The sequence below is a fragment of the Octodon degus genome, unplaced genomic scaffold (genome assembly GCF_000260255.1).
Source record: "Octodon degus isolate 3935 unplaced genomic scaffold, OctDeg1.0 scaffold00009, whole genome shotgun sequence".
In the NCBI taxonomy this organism is placed as follows: Eukaryota; Metazoa; Chordata; class Mammalia; order Rodentia; family Octodontidae; genus Octodon; species Octodon degus.
Genome location: NW_004524585.1, coordinates 31658297 through 31680942, shown reverse-complemented (window position 1 = coordinate 31680942; position 22646 = coordinate 31658297). Strand labels below are relative to the sequence as shown.

General features: G+C 40.6%; 1 protein-coding gene across 2 annotated transcripts in view; it reads right to left on the bottom strand.

Annotated features, from left to right (window-relative positions):
* Positions 1 to 4332: 4332 nt before the first annotated feature.
* Positions 4333 to 22646, bottom strand: part of Fam172a (family with sequence similarity 172 member A) — a 444651-nt gene continuing 426337 nt past the window's right edge. For both annotated transcript variants that reach the window (XM_023708524.1, XM_004625437.2), the window contains one exon: positions 4333 to 10036. In XM_023708524.1, the coding sequence (XP_023564292.1) occupies positions 9894 to 10036 (143 nt within the window). In that variant the 3' untranslated portion in view covers positions 4333 to 9893. The remainder of the gene's footprint in view (positions 10037 to 22646) is intronic.

Genomic DNA, 22646 nt, shown 5'->3' with positions numbered 1-22646 from the left:
ATAATATGAATTGTTTCATTTATCCACAAAGGGAAGTTCAGCTCATTAGATGAGCTTCTGAAAATTATACTAACCCAAGACACACAGACATATGGGGATATTTCAATTTCAGATAGTGGGAGATACACCCTAGTCTAGAATATGCTATCCTCCGAGTGACTATCATTCAACAGGTCCCCTTCAAAACTTTGCCCATATTAGCTGCTATATTGCATTAGCTAAAGTGAGTTTTCCCCAGTCCCTGTAGGATGGTTCTTCCGTTAGTTTAAATAGCTGCCAGCTTGGCAAAGTCTCTCTAGTTGCAGCATGGATTTGGCTTAGTGTTTGGACAAAACGACCTGACACCAAAAGAATGACCAAGCTATGAGGGTAAAAAATATCTTCAGGAAGAAGGATTTGGGGAGTGACTTTGCAGACTAGGAAAGGGCAAGAAGTTTGTGTAAGCAGCGCAGCAGGAGAAAGTGGTGCTTATAGCTTTTCACTGAAAGATATAATGAAACATTTGTGTGTTTTAAAGGATGGAAAAACACAGCTTTTGGTGGGTAAATTGCTCCTAAACTGTGGAACTCACTGAACATTTTCATTGTCATATTACTGCAGATAATAGTTTCAACCTGAAATTATCCATGTGTAACCCATACTGCTACACAGATATAATTTTGGAATCGGTTTATTGAGGATATCGGCTAGAAAAGAAACCCCTTAACTTAAGATACCAGGGTCTTCGTTTTCTTGCTTTTTCTTTCACTTGTTCCAAAGAAGTTCAGATTAAGTTGGTTTAAAATTGTTTTTGTACAATCAGTGTTTAACAGAAATTTGTTTTTGGCATCTTACTTGCTCTAAGTGCAATTTTTTTTTTTTTTTTTGTCCCCAGTGTTAATTCGAGAGAGTGGATGAGCAGAGTAAGTGATGGTGAGAGAGGCTAGATTTCACTCAAAGTCCAACAAATGGGACAAGTTTCAAGACAAAAAAAAGAGCAATTTGAAATATTTAAAAACTAGTCTTGTCTTACGTGCGGCAGCTGAAGAGTTGCTAGGACGATCGATTAAAGAAAAAGACACCCTACAGCAAGCATCTGCCTTGATTGTACTTTGCTTATCATGGCAGTAAAAAAAAGAAAGCCAAACAGGGAGATGTGCGGAAACGCACACCTAAGAGTTGAGGTCGCCACAGAAAGAGCCGCGGATCCGAAGCCTGCCCGCCCCTATGGCTGCAGTCGCAGAAGTTGCGGTCAGGGATTTCAGCGTGCCGCCCGCCGTCCAGGCGAGAAAGCCGCGGAGCCCCTTCTCCCGGGAGGCAATGAACCAGTCAGGCAGTGAGTGCAGGGCGCACCGGAGCTGTCTGACAGCTCCAGTCCCCACAGAGCCGTGGGATTTAGGGCCCGTGGAGTTTGGTGCGTCTCTGCAAGGAGATCATGAACTCGGGCAGAATACGCTCCTGGTCCTGGTAGACCTCTTAAGTCAGTCCTTCCTGATCTGGTCATCCAAAAGGGTGGTGGTGAAAAGTTGATCAGAGAAAAGTTAAAGTTGGAGGAGGGAAGACCCTTACCATAAAAGTGTCTGAGAGTGGCGCTGCTTTGGGTGCAGACAATGCAGTTCGGGGAGATGCGCAGGGAATGGTGTGTCAACTTTGGGTGCTCTGGTTAACACCGGGCACGGAGCAAGCCAAATTCACCACCCACAAACTACGTGCTCGTTAAATTCACTGTCGTTTTGGGCTCAGATCCTAAGATTTCAGGAGTCAGTTTTCTACGGTGGGGGGAGTGGCCAGAGAAGGAAATCTGGCGAGGCCGACTTTGGGGTTCTAGCCAGGAGCGGGAAGGGGGGGAGCGCCGGGAGCTGTCCATGGTGCTGGGGAGAGCGCGGCTTCCCTTCCCTTCCCTTTGCTCGCCCCAGACTGAGCTCAGGTAGTCAAAGGGAAAGGGACACCAAGTCCGGCTGACTTTTATTCTGTCTTGCAATGTCCAAAATACCAGCGCGGCTGTACAATTTCAACAGTATTCTAGAAGGATTCTATTCTTTATTTCTCACTCATTGCTTAGACAGCAGTGTTATATGGTCATCATAGGTAGATTCTTTTTTACAGTGTACCATATTTCAAGGTAATACAATCAGCAATTGTTGATATACAAAATGAAGATAAAGGTGAAAAAAAGAGAATGATTTGATATTCTAAACATATCCAAGGGAAACTATTTCTGGATTTGATCAGAAATAGAGCTAGATAACACGAGTTTGTTGAGAAAGTACTACATATACTTTTCAGTTTTGCCTAAATAATTCTTTAAACTGTATTCTTTGCCAAATTATATAGCTACAGGTTTGTCAACCCAAGTAAAAGAGGCAGGTTCTATACTGTAGTGCATCTATAGGTTAAGAAATGGCTAAGAACTCAGTCTAAGTTCTAAAACGCTGTCCAAACAGCTGTAGTTTTAGAAAAAAATTTGATTCCTTAAAAGAAAAAAAAAAAAAAAAACAAAAAAGCAGGTAATCAGAGAGAAAGTAGGATATAGGTAAAAAAAATTTTCAAAATTAGGACAGAGAACTAAATAGACACATAACCTAGTTAGTAAGGAGTTGCAGTCTTGTAGCACGCCCCCCCCCCATTGTGTGACAGACAGGCAGACTGTTACCTATGTGTGGTCAAACCAGAAATGTGAAGAACAGGGAAAAATTGATCTTAATTGTTTTCATTATGAAAATCTTACTTAGCCTTAGCAACTTGAATCCATGTGACAATGAAGGAAGAGACCATGAATTCAAACAGCTGACACGATGATCAGCAGCCACTGACAGCATCTCATTTGATATTTGATATCAAGCACTAGATCAATATTTGTAAGATCAATGCAATTTTAATGGTTTTCTTTCAAAACCGTATGAAAGCCAAATTGTGATACTCTGTGCTAGGGTTATTTTTAGCGCTGGTTATTCCAGGGGACAATATTAAGTAATTTACTGAAGCAAAGCAAGAGGAAAAAAAAAAAAAAACCCAACAACAACAAAAAACAAACCCAACTCAAAACCACCACAACAAACCATCAATATTTCTATTTCTTCAGTTGCTAAATCCTGATTATCCAAGTATCCAGAGAAAGTGAAAACATTTATTGGAAAAAGGCCATTTATTTCATTGTTAAGGTTAAAAAAAAGAAAATAAGGCTTTGAAATATTCTTTGGAGGTACATGAAGACGAACTGGATCAGAGATAGCCATTGCAGACACAGTGGGATTAGGTGGTACTTGAGCAAAAAATAAATGAAAATGATAAAAAGGAAAGACCTGGGCCTTTTAGGTGTAGGGTCAGTCCTCTCAAGTGTGGACTTCAGTGGGAACTTAGTTTTTTCTGTATTTCTAGCAGAGTAGAAAACCAAGAGCCCTATTTGATATTCTAAGCAATGTTCTCACAAAGGTCAAATAGAATGGGAAATGTAGGTATAAATATTGCCCATTACTTTCCTTAGAAGAGTTTATAATGTAAAATATAATGCAACAGATTCTAACTTAGAGGAACATAGTCCTAAATATAATAGTTGTACTTTGACACATTTGGTTACCAACTCATTTTGACAAAAATGCTAAACTTGGATTTATTTGTTTTTACAGATTCAATTTTGAGGAATTTTCAGCTAGAGGAACCCAAGACCTCCTGTACCAACAATTTCTGGGGCAGTGGTCAGTAAGGGAGGGTGTTAGAGGGGATATAACTAGGGGAACATTTCAAAAGAACAGCAGCAAAGGTGAGGTGTGGTGATCTTAGGTAGTGTTAAAGACAGGAGGAGGTTAATGTTTTTAGGTTGCAAGATCAAAAAAAAGTTTTTCATTTGTAATTTAACTTTAATTGAAAACTTGGGAGAAATGTATTTTCTTTTCACCTGAAATAATAGGAACATTATGGAAAATTTCTGATGCTTGACCCCAAAACACCTCTCATTCTTTTTTCAGACAGAGAATAAAATACTTCCAAACTATGCAATTCTTATATTTTCCCTTCACAGTTTTTAATTTTTTTTCTGTATGACAGTAAATTGTCTGATGCAAAAACTGACAGATCACTTCAAATAAAAGGCATTCCATCATGTGCTTTTACATAAAAGGCATGTCTAGGTCTTTTTGCAGCATCAGATGATACACCTTGTGTATTCCTTAAGAATCTAGGCAAGGGGATATTTTCCAGAATTTTAATAACTTCAAAAAAAAAAAAAAAAAAGAAAGAAAGAAAAAAGAAAGAAAAGAAAAAAACACTAAATGTGCCACTTTGTTCTAGTAGATTTCAAATTTGGCAGATTACAAATTGAAGACATCAACAGTTTAAATCAATTTTCTTTAATAAAATAAAGTCAATCTCACACATAAATACACATTACACACAAGTAGAGAATTTACAGATGCAAATGACTTGAGGCATTTAAAACTATTTACGACACTGTCTTACAGAGTTTGAACTTGAAAATTTAATTAGCAGAAAAGTTTTAAAAACATCCATAGCGACCAACATATGAGCACCCGTGTCACAGACATCAAATAAGCATGTACATAATTTTCATGTCATCTGTGTGTTTCAAGTGAAATGGGCAGGAAAGGATACATATATACCACAGATAGATATGCATGTGTGTGAAGTACATACACACATGTGCTTATATGCACAGTTTAATATTACATCTTTTTAAAAAACCCTGAGTTACTTTGAAGGAGGAAATGAACTCTACATTCAATGGTGATTAATATAGATTTCATTTGGCTAATCATAATTTGACAAATAAATTTTCCTCATAGCATGAAGGACAGTATTTGGAAATTTAAAAGTTTAGTGCACCAAAAATGCTGCTCTTAAGCCACTTTGAAATAAGGCTAGTGAGTCCACAGTCCAGATCTACATGTTAATCTCTAGTTTTGCCTTCAAACAGAATTCAGTTACAAAGAACTTGGAAAGATTTTGAATCTATTCAGGAGAGGAAAACTCTTTAATTTTCTGAGGAGTAAAAACTCCTCAAGAAACTTCATATAGCTTCTTAGATTTTGCTTAGCATACGTGATAAAACATTGATTGTTGCAGTTTGGTGACCCATGAAATTTGGGGGTTAGTTTTCTCTTCAGACCAGAGCATATAATTATGCAAATAAAGAGCTGTCACTGATCTAGTGAAATACTCACAAACACATGCACTCTGAAATTGGACAGAAAAGTGAAAATGGTTGGTGGTGTGATGGTGCCATGGTTTATTTTCCTGCCAAGTTTCTATCCAAGTTCATTATTCAAATTGTAAACTTTAAAAAGAGACATATCATTCTTGGGGTGTTGGTTGTCTTTTCAGTTCAGATCCTTTGTATTGGTACTGCAGGCTGGTCACAAAGTACAGTTCAACATTATTTTATCTATGATGATTTCTCATACTACCCCATGTAATCACTAAGGAAGAAAAGCTGAATAGTCTGGTAAGATATAGGACCTCTCTAGATTTCTTTCTAGAAACATTTCATGTGTTTTAAACAGAACTCAATTTCAATAATCCAAAGAATATAATGAAAGCTTTCCCACAAGCTCAAGGGAAGAGACTGGGAAAAGTTGCCTGGAAGGTCTCATGCATTGAGTCCAAATTCCATTTTGAAGCTTTTACATTCAAGGCAAAAACACTTGGTCACTCTGTGATGTCTCCTTAAGCGTTAAACTTTCAGGTTGTCTTTCTTCTATTTAGCAATTCTTTACCTTTTGTGGTTCACTTACAGTTATTACTTTTATAAAATCCTTGTACTAAGAATTAATAAGTGTTCTTCAATCTAATCATGCAGTTAGGCATCAAGGCCTCCCAACTCCAAATTTACCAGCGCACAGGCTGTTGCATAATTTCAGATGTCATGGAGAGTCCCACTGATGAAATCTGAGAAGGCGCATGTCAGACCACTGACTGCTAAAGACATCACTACATGAAAGATCAGTGGTGTGAAACTTTAAAAACATCGATCCAAATGAATCAATTAAATCAACATTCATCCCTCTTAAGTGTTAGGTTTAAAACTATCATTGTTGCTTTTTTTTTTTTTTAACCCTACATAGATTTTGAGATAAATGCTGGAATGCTTTGATGACTGCTTCTATTCTTGAAACTCTGTTAATCGACTTTGTGCTATTTCCCTCTTTTCAACATCTTCCACTTGGTGTACATTCTTTACTTTAGTACAGTGCATGACAGTTGCAATGCTTTAAATCTCAAACCGCCTAACAAAGCTGATGCTTTAGGTAGGGTAGCTCTAAGCTCTGTGAAGTGTTGATTAAAAACCCTTTCTCAGACTCAAACTGATCTTTTTGGAGATTAATAGAATATTAGATAAAAGGAAGACGAACAATTCAAGAGACTCCCACTCAGTCATTCCATACAAGGAAGGAAGGAAAGTATTCAATTTTTGAAAGGAAGTACCTCCTGGTGTCTTTTATTTTATATTATTACAGTCCCTAATAAGTAATCATAAAATCACCATCTCCATTATCCCCTCTTTGCCACCCATATTTCAAAGATGAGAATGCCTCACATCTATTTAAAGATTTTTTTCCCACAGAATCATGGGGAAAGTTTTTGAGAAATTTTTATACTTGCTGTAATAGTAATCCTTCCTAAACCACTAAGAGAAACCCATCAGGTTACAATATAAAACTATGAATTAACAAGAGACATCACACACGTCTGGATTAGAGCTCCAGATAATCCAAAGAAACATGAAAAAATAAACTATTAGGACTGATCATACAGTTAATGTATCTAGTCACCCACACTTTCTCAAAGGAATTACATATATTAAAGAAAGGAATAGCTGTAAAATAAATGCAAGTTAACTTCAGATTGAATACAGTACATCAAGGACCTACCTATAAGAGTTTGAGAGCAATATAATCTCACTAGACTTGCTTTGGCAAACACATTTACCTACTGATGATGTGCTGTTGAAATTTCCTTGCTAAGGACATGTTTAGGAATTAAAAACAACTTACTTAAAATGGTAGCTTTGTGAAAAATAAGAGCCAAATTATGATAAAGGAGACATTTGGATATTACCTCATAGCAATAATCACAGCACTAATAAAGCTTAAAGGTTGATGAATACTGTCCCATAATTCCTTTTATAGTCCAGCCTTTAAGAATTGTATGCACTTTGTGAATAAAAGAATTTCTGAACAAGAATAATACACAGTTGCTTATTGGGAAAACTTTTTATTTTAAAATGATAAACAGATATATAAGATATATAGGAAACCCCTGTGCTTTAATTCTGCTTTTTGATATATAAACAAGAATGTAATCTCAATTGAATCACAAGGCAGGAATCAGAGAAAGAGTAATTATTACAAGCAGATGGTCCACCTCTTAAATATCCATGAAAACCTTGAAGAACTGCTTGATTAGGTACCTTTAGCAAGCACCAAAGCTTATTTGGTTTTTAAATTTCAACCAAACTATTTTGAACTTTTATTTGTCAACCACTCCCTTCTCATTCCACTTGCTCTAAAACCTAAGTATATAATTGAAATAAAACACTCATACCCAAACTTTAAGCCTCTAAACACATAAGGACCTTTCCAAGGAAACCAGCACAGGAGGAGACCAGAAGGGGAATGCTACCGCTGGCTGCCCCTGAGCAGGAAGGGAGGATCTGCTGTTCGCCACTGCTGTAGAAAGATACAAGTGAACAGTCTTACCACACTTATACCACCAGCCCACAATCAACAAGTCAAAAAAATAAAAATAAAATAAATCCTCCTTTCCTAGGAACCTGATCCATTAACAGCTGGTGGTCTGGAATAGTTTCCCTAGCTCCCTCTGGGTTGCCACAGCTTAGATCTACAAGTAGAAATTACATTTACACAACTTAAGTTTGCAAATAGCTCTCTATACATAGTTAAACAAGGCCTTACAATCCAGTAGTTTTAAAGTATTAAAGGTAATTAAACAGTGATTTTTTATCTAGTTTTATCTAGTTACAAGTAATGGATTTTAAAAAGAGGTGAGAAAATTGGAGAGAGAAATAGGAGTCATTTGGTTTATAGGCTGAGCATATTTACTTTCTTCAGCTGCAGAAGCTTCACAAATTTAGCACTGCACAAGTGTTTTTTTTTTTCTTGTAAACACTACAAAATTAATTTTATGTGAACACTTTCAGATATTGAAAACACCATACAATTTATAACACTTGGAAAAATATACTCAATCCACATCAATTCTCATATCCTCTCACTGGAAGATATGATCACTTTACAGCCTACTTGTACTTTTAAAATAAGAAAGATCAGATAAAAAGGGTCAATATCACAGACAGGTGTGCCTGACATTGTTGGCCTTCCACATCTTCAACCACCCAGAAGCTGGATAAAACGCCGTTTTGACTTTTCCTTTTCTGTTGTTTCTGCCTAAGTAACATCAAAAGATACACAGACATGACCACTGCGAAAAACCACTTTCCTCTGCCATTATTCAAATTATAAAACTAATGAATGAATGCATAAGATATTATGTTTTAAAACAGTGAAATTGGTTAATCATATAAAAACATTTACTTGTGAGGCGGTTGATTCCAAGTTATTTTTCTGAGAATCCTGTCATTTTGGGTACATTTTATCATGTCCTCAGATAAGGCAGGTATATCAATTGTTGCATACACTTTAAAAAAAGATGAAAAATATTGAATTTGGAATTTTATTAGAAACAATCTTCACAAGATAATTAAATTCAAGTAATTAAAAACTGATGTCAAATTTATTATTTAAATTTTGAAAGTCAGCAAAAACTTGACTTATTTTATCTCTTGTATTTCACAGTGTTGGCCAGATCTGAGCTGGATTAAAATACTCAACGGTTGATGCTGTAGGGCAAAAAACCTTACAGAGGAAGTGGAGTACTAAAAATTACACTATTGGACTTGGATGTGAAAATCTATCCTACCAAGCCTCTCTCTTCCCCTTGGAGAATAAAACTGAAAGAACCATTATAGCCCTGCTTAGCCTTTCAGAAGAAAAAGGCTGCGGAATACATAGTTTCATTTTCCCGATAACAATAAAAAAAAAATTCTATCCCTAAAAGGATTCAAAGTAGATTTTTCTAGTAAGGATTAACAACAGCCACCACCACACCCACCCTAACTCTTCTCCATAGTAATACGCCAAAAGTAAAACTAAAGTGTGCTATCCAAATTACAGCGCCACTCAACACTGTGCATATTTAAAAAGCAAAGTCAATTCTGATGATAAAATTGGAAATTTCGTTGAAAATGGGACCTTTCACATCTATCCTTAAAAGATCTGCTCGTTATGTCTGGATTTAGACAATGTCTTCTGAAATGCGAGACTTGCGAACAGCCTCATATTCAATTGGCGAAGCTTTTCAGCAGTCATGTAGATTCGGTATCTTATAAAACTTTTATGCAAAGTTTTTCTTCTGGTCTGGAAATAAAAATAGATCTTTAGGGAGAGAACAATTTGCACTCCTAAAAGTACTCCACAGTGCATCGTGGCATTCATGTTGTGAATTTAAATTTGGCATTTCCTGGGGGGGGAGGGGAGGAAAAGAGAGAGGCAGAGACAGCCGGACAGACGGACAAACTGGGGGTGGGGGTGGAGAGACGGAGATTGAGAGTACGTTAGACGGGGCGCGAGTGCTAGGATACCTTCAGGGAGTCTGGGAAGCCCTAGCTCGCCGCTCGGCCGCGCAGCCGGGCGCGGGCGGAAGGACCGGGCTCGGCCCGCAGTCGGCTTCATCGCGCGCGGCTGGGGAGCGCGGCCGCCGCAGCCTCATTGCTTTGACAGCTGCACTCATCTAGAAATGATGCAAAACGCTACCGGGACGAATACTCGCGACCCGCGCTCGGGGAGGAAAGCAAGCTAATGAGGCCACGCCGGTCCGGCGGTTCACAGCTCCTCGGGCTGCGTCCGCTGCGAGCGGCGCGTGGCTGCCGGCTTCGCCGCGCTGCTCTTGGCCTCCGCCGCTTCGGTAAAGAATTTGAAAATGGACGGGAAGCTCTTCCAAGAGGTCAGCTCGTGACGGTCGGTGCCTGCGGGGAGAGACAGACACACAGCGGTTAGGAGCAGCCTTCCGGTGGTGCCCCGCCGCCCGACTCCACGGGCGCCGCCCACCTTGGCCCCGGAGTCTGGCCCATCCGATCCCCTGGCAATCCCTGTGCGAGGGCGCGACCGGACCTGCCCCGGAGGTCGCGAGGCGAGGCCGGGTCCCCGCGGGCCAATGGGGGAGACCGCGCGGGCCCCGCCCCTTCGCGACCCCTCCCACTCCCGGCGGCGCGCACCGGATTGGCTTCCTCGGCGCGCGGGATCCGCGTCCACGCCCACCCGCCAGCACCCAGTGGCCGGGTTGGCGAGCTGCGACCGGGGTATGGCCCCGCCCATGGGCTGTGATGTTGGACTTTGTAGCCTCGCCGAGGTCGTGGGGGCCGCAGAAGAGAGTATGCGTGCAACATCCTAGCATGCGACATTTATTTATGTATTTACTGATATTGGGGGGCAGATTTAGAGACGCTAAAAAAAGATTCAACTAATAAAGGCATTTTGGTCTCCTCTTGTGGTAGTAGTTACTGCACTTTTAAAAACTCCAGTTAGCTGTCAGTTTACACAGGGCTACTTTATTTTACTGCAGCTTCTTTTGTGGCCTTGATTAAATATTAATGTATACTATTTTCAAATCAAATCTACCTTTAGTGTGAGACAGGCAATCCTGATAACACAGATACAGGCATGAAGACAGATGAAGAAATACATCAGTCTGTGTTTGATTACTTATGCTAGCAACAGTTTCAGAAGTTTTTTTTTAAATTCAAAAATAATTACAAAGACTCTTCCATAGATATAATGAATGAATAGCCTTGAAACAGTTGAGATATCTTCCTATATCACTCAATTATGCAGAGACATTGCTTAGAAGTCTCCCCAATTCAGGGCCTCCATCTGATACTTTAACATTGTTAATGATAATTTTCTAGTCTGTAATAGTAGGTCATTGCTATGGTTACTCTACAATGGTGCAACACTTTGCGTTCCCCTTCAGCTATTCGCTGAGACCTGGTAACCACATTTGTTGCCTAGCAACAGTTTTGTGACAGTATCACAATCTGGGAGTTACAACAATAAGGATGCTATGGCTTCGGTCGGTGGGCCAGAGAGCAGAAAGCTACAGTCTGTGCCTGTTGACTTATCTGTGGATGCTGCGCCTGCGAGAGATCCTATCCCTTCATACTGCCCTGTCCTCCTCTCCTCTGAGCGGCCTCATGAGCATGCCTTCGGAACTCAGATCCAATACTGAAGTCACACCCTTGAGAAATAGCCCCAACACTACCGTACTCAGACCAAAAAAATGAGGTCATTTCTCTATTTGCTTATGCATTTCAGGCAAAATTGAAATTATTTGATGGGAAGGAAGGGTGAGTGTAGGCTTATCTCAGTAACGCTAAATTGCCTCTTTTCTCACAATTACACAAGAAACCTATCATCTATCTATCTATTTATCTATCTATCTATCTATCTATCATCTCCATCAATGGGTGCATGCAATTTCAAATTATTTAAGACATCCAGGTGGAGCATCCAGATATTTTATTATTATTTTTATTGCTTTAGTCAAATGATAGTCTTAAAGGATTCTTTTGAATGTGGAAGGACTTATATTTTTCAAAAATAAGTGAGCAGTCTTAGATACCCTTGGGCCTGCCTACTTTAAACAAAATTCTGTAGGTATATCTAGAAGGAAGCCCAGTTTCTGGGGAGGTTTATGGAGTATGTCTGTGTTTTCCTGCAGTGCTTCCAACCCTAGTTTTACATTAGCAACAACTACTACATTGGACTTATAACAATAAATTATTTTAAAAAATCAACTATTTTCTTCTTTGAAAGAGCATTCTCAGAGAACACTCACCTCCAAAAAAGTCAGCTCCCCCAAAAGGGGGGGGGGATGAGGTGCTAATTGTCCCCATCCAAGCTTCCAGCCACACGCGGCATTTCCTGCACAGTGGTACCACTTACCCCCACGAGTGTCACCAAGGCTATGATCAATTTGTGAGCCTTCTCAGGGAAGCCCTCTTATAATTCCACCCACCCCTTGAAAACCAATTCAACGTAAGAATCTAGTGGGACTTCAGAAGTCAATGGTCTGGAGCAATTTTAACTCCTTTATTTCTTCTTTCCTGGTGATCGTCTTTCTGAAGGATGAACAAATTTCCCTGGTGATGAAATTACTACAAAAGCTTTTTTGTTTTAGCTTAGGATGACTCTCTGCTCGATTAGGTCTAGGCTGAAAAGACCAGAATCCCAGAGGTAACTGAGTACCTGCGCCGGCTCTCAGCACGAACCCTCACAGTTTAAGAGTATAAATAATGAGAAGAGCGACTCTGTCAGAGGAAGGGGACAAGGAAAGGTAATGAGCAGGGCAGACAAACAGCTGAACTGCAGAGAAGGATGCATGTGTGTGCATGTGCAGAACTCTATGACGAAGGACAACAGGAATATTGTATAGGAAATATCTTTTCTAAGCTTTGGAAATATATTTTTAATTATTTTAAAAATAGCATTTGGAAGTTGGATAATTGCAAGCCCATTTTGGACTGCATGTACATATTTCAAACATGTTTGCAGGCCATTTTAGAAATTCAAGGACAAAGTCCAATGAAAATATTTACAAATTAATATGAAAATCTACCCATGACTTTGCTCAATGAATGGCAACTTCTCAGAGTAGCTTTTTAGTACTTAAAAAATACATCACTTTAGAGGAAGTTAATAGTAGTGCTATTTGTTCCATTAATATAGAAACACTAAGGCATTATTAAATTATATGCTTATAAAAGGATATAAAAGATTGAAATATAATAAAAACACATCCATTTGTTAATGAATTACAATGATGGCAGTAAGAGGAAAAGAAGTGCATTTAGCACTATGTTATTTAAAAGCGATGAACATAGCTTTGCAGAGGGTGTATGATCTTTCCTTTACCACAACATGATCCTTATCAAAAGTTCCCAAGTGGCCAGGGAGATAGCTCAGTAGAATAAGTGCTTTCCTGGCAAGTGCAAGGTCCTGAGTTCAATCCCTGGTACTGAAAAACAAAAACAAAAACACAAACAAAAAGTTCCCATGCATGTGGACTGTGAACTTCTCTTCACTTTTGAAATCCCCATTTTCCTAGGCTAGAAAGGCACATGTAAAGTATGCGGTAAACTGTTCTCCCACATTAACTACTGGCAAGTCCTCAGGGAATGCTGTCTGTGTCCCTTTGCATTGGTAGCCTTATGTATTCTAGCTGGACAGTTCACTCTGGGGTGAATTCCGTTTCCTAAGCTATAAAATCAACTTGCGTATTTCATTAGGAAAATGTGGCTTTGTTCAGGCCCAAGCAATGTTAGGAGCATAGTGACCCTTGGAGCTATTTAGACATTGGTAGGAATACTTTTTGGGGCTAAGTGATTGGAAGAGGCTATTGGCATTGAGTGGGAAAAGGTCAGGGATGGGTGGACATCCCGTTATTGGCAGGGCAGTACAGCGTGATGAAGTGTTTTGCAGTCCACATGGTTCTTCAATGTTCCATAGGTATTCATGTAGTTGAAAACCTTATTCATAATTATATAAGCTTATAATTTGAATATATCCTGCAAATACACTCAAAGTACTTTTTGTACAATTTTCATATAGACTGAATTTTCTAGGAGTGCAACTACCTTGTGTTGAAGATATTGTGCACTTGGTATTTTTCAGACGACTACCAGGACTGGCTTTCCCTGGGAGAAAATGGATGTGAAGTACCATTGCCCACGGTAATTCAGCCGCCAGTGAGCACACCTGCATGTCCCTGCAATGGTAGCTGTCAAATTCATGGTGATTCGAGATGCAGGGTCAAGTGTCTGGCTAGTTTTATTATGCTTTCTCATGTATATCTGCCAGAGTACTTTAAATATTGAAATATACATTTATCTTATTATGAATTACTTTTACTCCTCCTATATATATATTTCCCTCCTTTTTATTAACAGTGACTTCGCTATCTTGCAAGTAGATCATTTTACTGAGATTTATTGCATGATAGCAAAAGCACTGTGAAATATTTGTTATAGTAGGAGGTATTTAGATATTCAGGGTCAGCTGAAATAAAAATGAATAATTCTTTTTATTATCTCAGAGAAATTTGCCTAATGATTTGAACTCTATCTCCTTTATCTCTGTACATGGCAGAAAATATCTTTTATTTTCCTTATATTTGTTCCACAAATATTATTTGTTAATGACATTATTCACAGTGAAATAACTAAAAGGAAAGGGATCTTCTAATTAAAAAACTAACTGAACATTTATCCTTGACTTATGACTTGTTTTAGGAAATGAACTGCAGCCAATTTCAAGGCAGGAAAGGCAGCACCAATGGTCAAAAGGATTAGAAACCCTAAGCACCAGGGTAAGGCTATGCATCATATGAGAAAGACTCAGTTGCTACAATGTATCATTTGTTTTCCCCAAAGACTACATACTTAAGAAAAGTGTCTTGCAATGGAAATGACATAGAAGGGAGTTATATTCCTATAATAGCTTTTAGAAATTAAACAACAAATAGTTGGAAAAGGTACTGCTGGTAGAATGTCCTGTCCTAACACCAACCACAGTGTTTCTTACAAGTTAGCTTTGTCCAATCACCTCTGTGTCTGACCTCAGTGCTTAGGATTTTTTTTTTTTTTTGGAGGGGCTTGAAGGTGGGGGCAAAAGCGAGGCCGAAGTATGCCAAGAGGTTAGCACCCAGAATTCTGATCTTCATTTTGGAAGGGGTATATTACTGCGAAGCTGTATCCCATTTATGTAGCAGTTGTCTTAAAAAGTTCTATGGAAATAGAATTTTTGTTTCTCTGGGGTTGGAGACCTAGGGCTTCACGCATGTTAACCACTGGCAATATCACAGCCATTCTCCCAGTCCTATAAGTAGAATATTTTTATGTATGTATGTATGTATGTATGTATGTATGTATGTATGCATTTGATACAGGGTCTCACTATGCAGCTCAGACTCAAGTGATCCTCCAGTTTTGTGCTGGGATTTCAAGTGTGTGCCACCACACCCATCTAGGTGGCCAGCTCTGTGCGTCCCAAGGGTGGGGTTGGAGAAGCATGTGGTGCTGGGAATCGAACTCCTATCCCTGAGCTTGCCTAAGCAAGGTGCTTAGTCCATTGAGCTGTCTTGCTGGCCCTGTAGAATATTTTCAAATGAAGAAGTAGGCTATTTGCCTTATTCAAGAATCCTTTAAGAGAGGGAAGAATTCTCTAAGAAAGCAAATGCTCATTCCTTAGATGGTGAATGAAACATCTGATAAGACTACAGTCAATGGCACACACAGGAATACACACACATATCAGATTGGTCAGAGGGGAAGTTGACTGATAAACAATAAATAATAAACAGTAAGCAGGCTGACTAGCAGCCTGTGGCATAACTCACCACCGGAAGATAACGCAGAAGGATTTCTCGGCCAGTCATTCACTAGTCCAATTACTGCTAGTCACTTTACACAGTCCCACAACAAAAGGTCAGAGAATAATTTCAACTATCTATGCAATAATTTCCATGCTAGGTTCTGTTTAGAATAAGGAGTATCACCATTCACAAAGTCATCTTAAAATATGAAGTCTTAAAAATCCTTACTCCAGAGGGGGAAACCCCCAGCATATACCCTCTTTTCACTGTGCACACCATGCCCCCGAAAGAATGTACTTCTAAAGCAAAAGGTAATAAATAAACTGTGTAAGTTCCCACAGTAAAGGAGGAAAGAAGCTAGAGAGATATGAAGCACATTAGTATTAACAGGGTAACATGTCTATGGCACTTTCAAAATGACAAGGCTTGATTTTAAAAATTGATCTTTAACAAGAAAAAGAAGTATGGGCAATTAGGAAGTAATGAAGACCCTGTCAATATAGCTATGTTGATAATAACAGGTAAGGGAATTCTTGAGAAAATCTAATATATAAAAATCAGGAGGTCTGTAATATGCATTATTGAGTCCCAGTGGGATTAACTAATGAATTTTTGAGCTCACCAGCAGTTATTTTTAGGTTATAAAGACTCAGAAATATCAGAGCACTGAAAAATAATATACTTTCTAAAAAGAAATATATATAACTACTAAATTTTATTTAACAGTGAATTCTAGAATTTCTAAGGATAATATAATATTAAAAAATACAAACTTAACAATATTTGAACTGAGGAAGGCTCCTAATAGAGACTCTATAAATTAGGACAAAGGTAATGAAAGGATGGGTGTTCCTTCAGACTGTGAAAGGAAAGTGCATGTTGCCCCCCTTGTTACATTACCTGAAGCACAGGCAAGCCCCACCATCACTAACGTGGCTGCCAGCCCCTTCCAGCTGCCACTGCACGGCAACTCAATAGGCACTGACGTCATATTTGATCTCCAAGAGGCTGAAATAAAGGTTTAAAATCAGTGGTGGAAACTTTGGAGTCATCCACAGCTTTTTGGGAAGCCTGCCCTTTTCTGCCAAGTATCTCTCATCTCTGGTGGGAGACGAGAAGGCAGGGAGGGCCACAGGATAGCTCAGGAGCCAAGGAGATAACACCAGGAGCTGAACATTTATGAGGGGAAGTGGACAGCCCTTAGCGGCTGTGCGTCTCTCACACTAAGCCCTGGGGCAGACCTTTCACTATTAATGAACTTGCTCCAAATCAATAAAAAAGGATGGATTTTTATTATTCCAATTGTCCAGCGAACCAGATAGCTAGTGTGCTTTCTCTGCTTTTAACTCATTTCACATTCTCCTTTCAGGGCTGCTACAGGGAAATATATATATTTCTTGAAACTTCAGCCCAAGTGTGGGTTAACACCCTCCTTTCTAGTTTCCCCCTGTCACTTTCTTGTGGCATTTTGACTTTTTATATTATCTAAGCATGATTTTTTTGCTTATATGGAAAGTTTACAAGTGATACCACAGGATGCTGTAGTATAGTTACTAGAGTAAGGAAATTATATCTATCTCACCATTACTTTTGTAATATGTTGAGAACAGCTAAAATCTAATTATTAAAATTCTGAATACATTACAATTGTCTTAACTACTGTTGTCACGCTGTATATTAGCTCTTTATTCTTTTTTCTCCCATATATCTGGTACTTTCTGTTCTTTGACCTACAGTTCCCTATTTCTCCCGCTCCTCCCCACCCATGGTAACAACTCTTCTGATTTGCGGGTCTCACTGTGTAGTTCAGTGAGAACTGGCTCTGAACTCACTATGTAGCCCAGGCTGGCCTCAAACTTGTGCTAACCCGCTTCCTCAGCCTCTCAAGTGCTGGGATTACAGGTGGGCACCACCATGCCCAGCAGTTACCACTCTTATAACCTCTCTATATTTGACTTAAAGAAAATATTCTACATAAATGAGATCAGGGCAATATGTTTCTTTATGTCTGGCTTTGGTCCACCCATGTTGGGGCAAATCCTCAGCAACATTCCAGTGGACTTCTTTCCAGAAGAAACAGAAAATATAAGGGTCAGGGAGATAGCTCAGTGGCATAAGCATCTGCCTGGCAAGCTCAAGGTCCTGAGTTTGATCCCCAGTACCACAAAAAGTTGTACTTAATCTAAAATAGAAAATATCCTAAATAGAAAATATAAATATAATCCTAAATAGAAATATATATCCTAGGGCCAGCCAAACAGCTCAGCAGATTAAAGCACCTGCAGTGCAAGGGCCAGGGGTTTGATCCCCAGGTCTGCTGTGTCAGCCCTGCCTGTGTCAGACAGCGACTGAGCCTGGGCGTGGTGGTATGTGCCTGTAATACCAGCTCTTGGGAGGCTGTAAACAGGCATATCACTACAAATCCGATTTAGTAATGAGACCCTGAACACCCTGTAGACCCTTCCCTAAAATACAAAAAAAAAAAAAGACGTATATCCTAAATAGAAAATATAATCCTAAAATTCATACAGAAAAACAAAATCCCTGACTAGCCTAAGCAAGTCTGAGGAAAAAAAAAATGTAAGCATCATACTTCCTGATTTAGAACTATATGAGGAAGCTATAGTAATCAAAACAGTATGGTACTGACATGAAAACAATGGAATAGAAAAGACAGTGTGGAAATAAATTCAAACAGGTACAATCAACTAATTTTTTTTTTTCTTTTGGTACCAGGGATCAAACTCAGGACCTTGTGTTTGCCAGGCAAGCACTTACTCAACTGAGCTATCTCCCCAGTCCACAGTCAACTAATTTTTGATGAGGACAGTAAGAAGAGATATGGCAAAAAGACTTCCTTAAGTAGTGTGGGAAAAACTAAACTTCCACATGCAAAATGGGGAAATTGGATCTTTATCTTGTAAGACCTAGAACACCAGGGCAAATCTCTGAGTGAATTACAACATGATTTCTTTATGAAGAGCAAAAGTAAACCATGCAGCAGCTCCAGTGTTGGAGTCTTTCATCGTCCTTCCTCAACTGTCCTGTACGACCACACCTTATGGGCACACAGCTTTCCCAGGGTGGCCGTGAGGGATTCAGTCACACGTTCACTGGCATGCTCGATGCATCTGGGCACTGTTTTCTGGTGCTGAGGAAGCAGTGTGAGCAGGACGCATGAATGCTCTGCTGCTGAAGCACACTTGAGAATGGAAAATAACACAAAACATGAAGTAAACCAACGGACAAGGTGACCTCACAGAGTTAACACTACCGTGAGGAAAAGGCAAAAGAAGATGTGAAGCAGGAGGCAAGCGGGGAGCTGGGGAGGTGGCCGCCATTTCCCTTGGGTGGAGAAGTCTTTGCCCTGCACCCCGAGGGCGGGAAGGAGCCTCTGGGGTCTGGGCAGGGTGCCACAGGTCGTGCCCGAGCGCGGGGCATGAGGCAGAGCTGCAGATCATGTACCGAGAGGAGCAGCGTCCAGGCCATGGAAGATCCTGCAGGCCATGAGGAGGGGTTTGGGTTTTACTCCAGCTGCTATATGAGAGCTGTTTCACACTGTGTTTTAAACTGAGGAGAACATACTCTTCTTGCATTTTGTATTTTGCTAGTATGAGGCGAATGGAGTGTGGGAAGTTCGAAGGATGGATTGAACCCTACCTGACTGCATTTGCCAACTCCTCCTGCCTTTAGAGCAGCCTTGCGGCCCATTCTTCTATACATTCAGAAAACAAAAAATCATTTACTGAAGTATAACAAATAAAATCAAACATACAGTCCTGATAATATGCAAGAAGAGCTGAAAGGGAGGCTAGTAAAATTTTTCAAAAAGTATGACACAAACACTGGAGTGAACTGGGTCCATTTCCCTAACCGTTCTGCTCCTGTCACAGATGCTTTGGGGTCCTCATCCCCCAGGAAGCCCGCTTGGTGAGGCGTAAGTATCGGGGTGGGGATGCACCACCACAGTACGGCAGTCCTGCCCACAGAAGTGAGGGCTTATTCGCTAGGCTCTTCTACTGAGCTCTTACCCCATTCTCTTAAAAAAAGGCTTCATTTTTTGGAGACAGGGTCTTGGTGTGCAGCCCAGACACCCTCCTCCTGGCTCAGGCCCCCAAAGGCTTAGATCGCAGGTGTGCAGCCTGACATCCCATGCATGGACACCACTTTCCAGCTACTCTACTTCAGAGACTGGGTCATCCTTGCCTGTGTGTGCTCCCTTGCTTGCTGCATTAGGATTGAGAACATTAGCAAATCTTGACAATCCAGCTCAGCGAATATCTGTATACTTTTGATGATGATTCTCACCTTCAATTAAAGAAGTAAAGGAAAAACAAGATTGTGGAAGATAAAATGCAAACTGACATAGTTCAGTGCTACTGGTATCCCGACTACCTGGATGAATTATGTAGGAATTTTATGTTCATGCAATATTCTTAAAAGTTCCTTCATAAGACTTTAAAAGCACAGACCTTTATAGACAGCCTGAGTCACGGGATGATCTGGAGCTGCAATTTCGGGAGAGCTACTGCATTTACAATATGAAGTGACAGAGGTTAATGTTTGTGTCCCCCAGTCTCCACTACTAAATTCTATGATCAAATCCAATCCTCAGTGAGATGGTATTTGGGTGTGGGGACTTCAGGAGGTGCTTATGTGGTGAGGGAAAAACTTCTGTTATGGAGGAGGCCCTGGAAGTTCCCTGGCCCTTCTGCGCTGTGAGGCTGTAGTGAAAAAGACTGCGACTTATGGTCCAGAAAGCAGGGCATCATCAGATACTGAGCTGGCTGGCACCCGGATTTCTGATTTTCCAGCTTCCAGAACGCTGAGAAATACATGCCTGTTGTTTGTAAGCCACCCAAGCAATCTATGTACTCTGCCCCCACGTGAGCCAGGCTGTAAGACACCGCGCGTCGGCCAGTCAATAAACAAGGTGCCACTTACTTAGGTTTCTCTAGTGCCATTTTGCTGTTTTCTGCAGAGCGAATTTGCACACAATGTAGTAGATCCATTACTCTTGATCTGTTTATAATTATGTGCTTTCAGATGACTATAGACTGTCGTGATTATAAGAAATAGCAGAGTGGCATTATGTTCTTTCCATCTTTCTCCCAGTGGTAACCTCTTACACAATTAGAGCACCCGTGATAATCAAGATAGGGCTCACCAGGACATTCCGTTACCAGAGGGGGCCCTCTTGCTGCCATCTCATAGCGACAGCCACTTTCCTTCCATCCCAACCGGGCTTAACCTTTGGCAACCACTAACTGCTCTCCATTCCTATAATTCTGTCATTTCAAAAATACCATAAACATGAAATCATACACTATATCATCTTTCCATATTGTTTTTTTCCCATTTTAGCTTAAATCTCTAGAGGTTTACCCATGCTGCTGTGTGTACCAATAGCTTGTCTCTATTGCTAAGGGTCCTTCCAAGCTGTGGATGCACTGCACCTTGCTTAACCATTCTCCGGCTGAGTGACTCCTGGCTTTTGCTTCCACTAGTCTTCTGCACATTCGTAACAGTAGCTGCCTTCATCGCTCTGGAAAACCCAAGTACAGATGCTGGGCTTACACGCTGGCTGCATGTTTAGTTCTTCAAGAACCTGGCACACAGTTGCCAGTCAGTGGCTCAGCTTCCATTCACTCTCTCCAGCGTTGGAGGAGGACTAAGGTTCTCCGTATCTTTGCTAGTCACAAGTCCGGAAATTGGACAGACCAATTTTTCTCTTTTTATTTCTGTTTGCCAAAAAATTGTTTTAAGAATTTAATTCCATTCACATTCTATGTAGATTTAAGAACAACCTTATGTGTATTTTCTGTACTTTCAAGGATTACCCTCATCCACAGAGGGGCCTGGCTTTGTCCTCTGTGCCCAGCAGTCCTGAGTCCTGTCTGCTGAGGGTGTCTTTATCAACCCGCAGCTGTGGGTTATACTGGGTAGTGCACACTAGTGGTGTGATCTGGGGAGGGACTGTGTGTCCTCTACTATCAGGCAGACCTCTAGAGGCGCCAGGGGCTCGACCCTCCCACACAGATGGCCAGCTGGGTTGACGTAACTGAGGCACCATAAAAATTCTGGAGAGAAAGATTTTGCTAGCTTTCCTGGTATGCAATACTCAGTGTATTCGCATGCTGTTTCTGAGAAGACGGCTGTCACTGGCCCAAAGGCCATGAGTGAAAAGTCGGGCTTGAACGTCCCCGGACCTGCTTGTGCTGGGTGCTGTTTCCTGGCTTTTCTTCCTCTGTGCCCTTTTGCTGTCACGACCTGTGACTGTGATACAACAGCTGTCGGTTCCGGGAGTCCTTTCAGGTGAATGATGGAGACTGAAGGTAGGTGGAGGGATCAGCCTGGTGGATGGCATTAGAAGCCAGAGTGGGTTTGGGATTCCAGAACTTCACATCTGAAAACAGTCTTGCTAAGAAGGGTGTGGTGATGTGTGCCTGCAATTCCAGCACTCTGGGAAACAGAGGCAAGTTCAAGTCCAGCTTAGGTAACTTAGCAACTTAGGGAGAACCTACCTCAAGATACAATGATTTTTAAGAAAGGGCTGAGGATGTGGTTCAGGGTAAAGGTCTTGTGTTTAATCTCCAGTACCACAGAAAAAACATGGACAGTACAGACAGGCAGACACAAATCTTGATAAATTGGGCATGGTGGTGGTGTATGTCAGTAGGCCTGGGTACATATATGTAGGCTGAGTCAGGAGGATTCTTTGAGACCAGGAGTTTAGGAGAACCCAGCAAGACTTACATCTCTTTTTTTGACTTACATCTCTTAAGGACAAGAAGGGAGAGAGGGGAGGAGGGAATAGAGAGGAAAAAGAAAAGGGGGAGGGTGGGAAGGAGGAAGGGAGGAAGAAAGGAAATAAGAAAAAGGTAAACAAAAGGAGGGGAGGGAAGGGAATAGAGGAGGGCAAAGAAGCAAAAATACATGGCTGGTTGGGGGCTGGGGAGATGGCTCAGTAGAAAAAGCGCTTCCCTGGCAAGTGCAAGGGCCTGAGTTCAATCCCCAGTTCTGGAAAACAAAACAAAACAAAAAACATGGCTGGCACTTGTGTGTCAATTTGGGGAAAACTGGCATCTTTGCAACGTTGAATGATCAAATCTATAAACACACGTCTTTAGTTCTTTCTACTACTGCACATTTGTGGGTGCTATAATAAGAGGATTTTAAAGAATATTTGACTTTTTCTTTCTTTCTTT